Source organism: Gavialis gangeticus, unplaced genomic scaffold (assembly GCF_001723915.1).
Source record: "Gavialis gangeticus isolate Ggan-Ray unplaced genomic scaffold, GavGan_comp1, whole genome shotgun sequence".
NCBI lineage: Eukaryota > Metazoa > Chordata > Crocodylia > Gavialidae > Gavialis > Gavialis gangeticus.
The window spans coordinates 92,870,101-92,876,375 of record NW_017729025.1 but is presented as its reverse complement, the minus strand read 5'-3'; the positions used below and the strand labels follow the sequence as shown (position 1 = coordinate 92,876,375).

At 44.4% G+C, this 6,275-nt stretch overlaps 1 protein-coding gene across 1 annotated transcript in view; it reads right to left on the bottom strand.

Moving 5' to 3' along the window:
- ACTN1 (actinin alpha 1) overlaps nt 1-6,275 on the bottom strand; it is a 207,565-nt gene that overhangs the window by 83,692 nt on the left and 117,598 nt on the right. The window contains exon 3 of the mRNA XM_019519169.1: nt 5,856-5,975. Within this exon, the coding sequence (XP_019374714.1) occupies nt 5,856-5,975 (120 nt within the window). The remainder of the gene's footprint in view (nt 1-5,855; nt 5,976-6,275) is intronic.

The window sequence follows — 6,275 nt, the reverse complement described above, 5'->3', positions numbered from 1 at the left end:
TGCTGACTCCCACTGCCCCTGTGTCTCCTGTTATCTTTGACAGGCAGCCAGGAGCAGGTAAATATAAACTTTTTAATTTGTTTAGGGGCCCCACAGGCCAGAAAGAATGGCCTACCAGGCTGGATCTGGCCTGCCCCTGCCTTACACCAAGATAGAGAGGACTCTCTCAGGGTGAGGAAGGTACTTCCCTGGCCAATCATACTGGTTTAACTGCTGGAGTATATGATTTCTATCTCTGGTAGTAAAGTCACCTGGATGACTACAAGGTCCCTTCCGACCCTACTTCTATGATTCTATGACTTTCTAGCTGGGTCCCACCTACTTGAGCAACTTATAGCTCCTTTTTCCAGGGCTGCATGTTCACTGCTTCATTGGTTTTTATTTTCTGGTTTGCTGCTGCAATGGCTTTTTAAAGTCTTAATTTAAGCCCTTAAAATGCCACGAATCAGGAAGGTTTAGAATCCCCTCAGTAAGCAGTTATTGCCATGCCTTTTGAAGCAGAGATCCATTCCTAATGCTGAAGGTATCTGCTTTGTGCTTAGCATCTGGCACTCACACGAGGTGGCCAAAGAACTCCTGTAGTGTGCTTATGTTTATTACTCTATTAACTGGGGCAGTTTGGGTGAAACCTGTGTGAGATGCATGCAGGAGATCCATGCTTCTTTAGCGATCACTTAAGCCTGGCTATTGCCTGAGCTATCATTAAAGAACATGAACAAAAACTTGAGCTATTCCTTGGTCCTAACTTTCAGCACTCCTTGCTACTGTGGACTGAGCTCCCCCATAGATTCAGAGGCTTGCACACATAAAGCAAGGCAGGGTTTAACTCAGTAAACCAGTTAGCCCCGTACTAGTTCCAAATGAATCTTTGTCCTGCACTTGCCTCATGCCATAGAAGGTTATGCCAATCTCAGGGTCCCTCCACAGCCCTGCACTAGTCAGCTAATTTTAACCTGCATCCTAGTTCTACAGAGCTTCATCAGAGTTTTGAACAAGGGCACTACAGTGGAACAGTTTTGCTCTATGAACAGGCTCATAAGTCATCTTTACACATGCTCTGGGGTATATTCAGTGTCTCGTGCTTCAAAATGGTGGCAGGGGCACTTTAACTAAAGCTCATTTGATGGACTTTAGTTAAAGCACCACCACCACCATTTTGAAACATGGGGAGGCCAAATTAGACCACGTTGGAGCAGGTGTCCTGCAGATGTACAGGCATCCATAGGACTTGGAGGATGGTAACTGGGTAAGGCATCGTCTTAGCCCTTTCAGTAAAGCAAAGGGGCAAACAAAGACACCTATCTTGTGTGCAGACCGCCTCCATCCCATCCTTTTTTTGAAAGAAGGGGCCTGCCTAAGGAGGAAGGATGGATTTATGGCCATGGGCAATCCTGAAGACCTGGGGTGACTGGTTTGGGATTCTGGCTTAGTTGGCTAACTTTTGTATTTTCTGCAACCTAGTTGTTCCCCACCTCACCCCCCATCCCCTTATGTTAGTCCATCACTCGGGTGATCTGTATTTCCCTACAGGCTTTGTCATCTTTTTGGATTCATAACTCTTAACATCTACTAATAGATTTCAATCTATTCTCTTCCTGCTCTTCTCCTGGACTACTTCTGATCTTCCACCAGCTGTAGCTATGTCTGTCCTCTGAGTTTGTTAAAACAGTTGAGAGCCATTCAGCAAATCAACAGCGTTTGTCTGATAGTCTCCACTGGAAAAGGAAAAGGTTATTTAGCTCTTGATGATCTTTAATGATTCTCCTATTCAGGCACAGACTGAAGTCTTAGGCTCCCTCCATATAACACAAGAGGAGTGATGCAGTCTAATATGGCAACTGCGTGAAAGATATTAGCAAAGCTGTAAGCCTGCAGAGAGTTCAAAAAATAAGCTAAAATTCTTAAGTTCAGCTAGACAGACTCCCAAACCTGTCACCCCAGGTCTTCAGGATCCAGTACACTTGATCTGAGCCTTCAAGAGGCCGAGAAGTGATAACACCAGATTCTGGTTACATCTATACAGCAAGCCAAGCAACCCCAAGGTCAACAACCTCAAGCATACTGCGATGCTCTGGGTGAGCTGCCTCCTAAATGAGAAGCCATGTAGCCACATCTACAAGACACCTGGGGCAAGCTAACACGCATTCAGCAGTGCATATTAACCTGTTCCACATGGAACTGCCACATGGAGGTGGTTATACTCCTTCTGGGCAAGGAGGAAGCCCACTTGGACCTCAACAGGGTGCTTGAAGGTACTCACTCCAGGGTGCTCCAGGAAAATTTTAGTGTGTATACTAGGAGCTGGCAATCTACAACCTGTGGGTAGCATCTGACCCACAAATCCTGGATGCTGGCAGCAATTCAGTGGTGAGGGGGATTTGGCAGCAGGAAGAGTGGCAACTGGGTCAGAAACACATCAGCAGCAATTTGGCAGCAGGGGAAGCAGTGGTGGCCAGGTCCAGTGCTGCTGGAGAGACCTGTTCTAATTTGCTCCACTGCTTCTAAAAGGTTGCCAACCCCTGGTGTAGACATGGCTTCTCTTTCTCTAGCCACGGGAAATCAGAACCAGGAGAGATGACTGTACAGAGACAGAAGGAGCCGGGGTTCCCTGGAGGAGAACAGCAGTCAGAACCCAAGTTACATCTGACTGCCCACACAGGTGAAGCTCTAAAGAGGGCACACTTAAATGTCTGGAGGGACTTGCTGGTTGGGATCAGGACTGGTCTTGTATAGGATGGCTGGACCCTGAGGTTCCATTTCCCAGAAGTTGAACCAGTACAAGAGTCCGTATACTAGGAGTATGCCTAAAAGGCTAGACTTTGAGGTAGTGTCTGGATGCTGCTAAGATCAAGTGGATTTAAAAACTCCAAGATTTGGGGATATTAAATCTTCCTACCCTCACCTAGCCCCTGTGAGAACAAACCCATAAACACTTTTGAAGTTCTCAGGTCCTACAGGAGCAGTGGCAAAATAAGTACTTAGAATCTACATTCTATTCTGGTGTAGAAGGATATCAGTGTTATAGAGTTGAAATCCAGATCAAGAGGAGGTAATTTATGTTTGCAAATATTACAGCACTTAACTGAGACCTGAAGTAGTCGCTGGTTATTAACTGGCACTGAAAGCACATTTCTTGCAAGGATTACAAAAGGACCTTTTTATCTAGACTGATAAACCAAGAAAAGCTTTAAGGCCACTGTTTTCAAAGAATATTCCAATTGCAAGTGCTTCTCTGCCTGGGCATTTGTTTTTGATGCCCACAGCCTCAGTTTCTAGAGATGTGGAATTCCTAGAAGAGCATAATCAGTCTCTGGGTAACGCAACCTGAGTACTCAAGTCGGTAGGGAGCTGAACTAGAAAATTTGACCAAGACCCCACAGCTAACTTGTTGCTGAGCTGGGAAAGATACCAAAGAACCTAGCTCACATCCTTAAAGCTGGAGAGCATTACTTTATGCTGTAGTACTGATAAAAGTTCAAACATAACTAAAAATAACAGAAACTAATTGAAAAAAATGGATTTCTCTTTGCTGCACAGACCTTGTTTCTTGTAAACTGTCCATTTTGTAGTTTCTCTTAGACATGTTTGCAGCAACTCCCAGTATAGCAGCTGACTACTCACAGATACTGCCTTGTATCAGCAAGCTTGCTGAGATTTCCTGTTCCTGAAGTTGTCCCTCTCTCTATACTAATACGTGCAGAGGGTGTGGTGCTAGGGCAGTGGTTGTCAACCTTTTTAGACTCAAGGCACCCCATTCCATTCAATTCAATTTATTAAGGATCCTGGCTAAATGCCATGCTCCCGAAAATGACATAACACACATACAACCATAATATACATAAGTTTGAACAAAGTAACTGAACTACAAATATTATACTAAAAATAGAGCCCGCCAACATAAAAACATTATTAATTTAAATATAGTAGTAAATCAAGACATGAATCTATAATATTGTTGTACACAGATCCACAATAAAGACACTAAAATCATATCTAATATTAAAATGCATCACTCATATCAGTAATAAAGAATATTTAACTCTAATCACCTCAGCCTTATAAGCAAAAATTGCAAGACGGTTTACTAAATTTGGATCTGTTTGCTGTAAAAGCCAAATTAACTTCTCTCTCTTTGAAAAGTGTACCAATTTCCGCAAGAACAGAAATAAGGTTCTGCTTATGTCATCATATAAAGAACATTCTAAAACATAGTGGATAGTATCTTCTAAAACTCCTAGACAGACGGGGCAACATCTTTTAGCCCTTGGAATGGAAAATCTACATCCAGCTATGGGCATCTGTTTGGTCCTGAGTCTAGTCAAAGAGGATCACAATTTAGTATTGAGATCCAACTGTAAATACCTTTCTCCCCCTCGATTTAATTTCCAAAGAGTATATAAAGGGGCAATACAAGTACCCCTAGCCACTGCAAAATCATTCTGCCTGGCAATATCTCGTATCCTCTGGAACACTTGAACCTTTTCTATGGGGGATAAAAATATGTCATCATCTTTGAGATAGTATCCCACCCCAGAAAGTGCAAAAGTACGGAAAGAAAAGCTAACCAGGGTGATTGGGCATGTTGTGACGAGCTTGAGAAACCCCTTGGAAAATACCAGCTTCTGGTTTTCATTCATTTTTTCATCTCAGAAAAATAATAGAGCAATTCTTCTGTTACAAAGAACTCAAAGACCACAAGGGGGTTGCAACATTTTTAACACTGTGGATTCCTATTTGAAATCTCAAGGTTTCTGTTATGAATGACGCGTGCCTTCCGAGGCTGGGAGGACATGGTGATCAGTGGTGTTGGGGGCATAGTGGCGGTGAGCGAGGACCGCCTGCAGGTAGCTGCAGTGTGGCAGTATCGGGGGGAGTAAGCAGTGTGTGGCGAGCAGGGACCGCCTGCATCCGCCATCCACGCTGTCAGCACTGGTAAGCGGCAAGTGGGGACTGCCTACAGCTGCCAGCAACCGCATCGGCAGCAAGGGGGGTGGGTGGCAGTGACTAGCCACAGAAGCCAGCAGCAGCCAATCTCAGGGGGAGTACGTGCTCCCCTGTGTCCCACCTACATGTCTTATGGTTTATCTTGCGAATTATGTTTGCATACCTAACAGTGCTAACGTAGGGTGCCACAGGACTCTACACATTCTCAAGGCACCCTAGGGTGCTCTGGCAGTTTGGTTAAGAATCACTATACTAGAGGCTCTCAAGACTTAGGGTCTCCCTCACTTTAGCCATGACTCCAAGGGCTTTCAGGCTGCACAGCTGGAAGCTTTGGAAGTCCTGAGAGTGCCTGTTTTAGCCAGAGTTTTCACAGCTTCTTAGCTCCCTGCATGATATCAGGGTCTTACCTACTCCTCACATGAGCTCCCCTGTAGAAGAGTCAGCTGTAGATATTAGGGGTCTCCTCTAGCCCTGACTCCTGAGGCACAGCCACCTGCTTCATTTTCATGTAAGAATTTCCTTTCTCTGTCAGCTGGTGTTCTCATTTGAATAGAAAACTTTTTTGAAATACTGAAACTTCCCACTTTTGATACCTGTGAACACAACTGTACACTTTGCAACTGGTTCAGAGCATAACTCAGGGTAAATATATGAAGAAATGGTCAAGTAAAGTGCAAGGAACTGCACAATTATACTCCCACAGACACTGCAGTCAGATCTTCAAGGATGGTGTTTAAGTGGGATATAAAAATCTCAAGAAGCCAACATGCTTTCTCCTGCTACTGTCCCAGCAGAGAATGGCCTGAGCTTGGTTAAACAAGAGAAGGGAGGAGCAAAACAACACGGTATGCCAGATCAGGAGGGATGGTTCACTCAAACTAGGTCTAGAACCAGGCAAGTGGCTTCTTTACCTTCTGCTCCAATGGACACCAGCTTGACTCCTTTGCTAGCAATGAAATCCAGGGCCTTGTTCACGTTGGAAATTTTATGGACTCGCATTTTGCCTCTCTCAGGCTTAGCCAAACGTTCACCTATTCAGAAAAGGGAGAAACAAAAATGAGATCCCCTGCACACCACAAACAGATTGCATAGCTCAATTAAAATAGCCTAAATCGTGCAGACCCCTATTCTTGAGCTACATCTCACAAGTTCTTGCCCTCAGCAGTAAAGGTAGAGAACATCTGTATGTTGGTACCCAGGAATTTTAATAACTGACATGCTGTGCTGACCCTCCCCCAAAACAACTTCCATGAAAAGGATACCCTTGAAAAAGCTGTTTGAGGGGAAGGGGGCATTGCTATTATCAACCCTTAAAGATTTACTGAACCAGG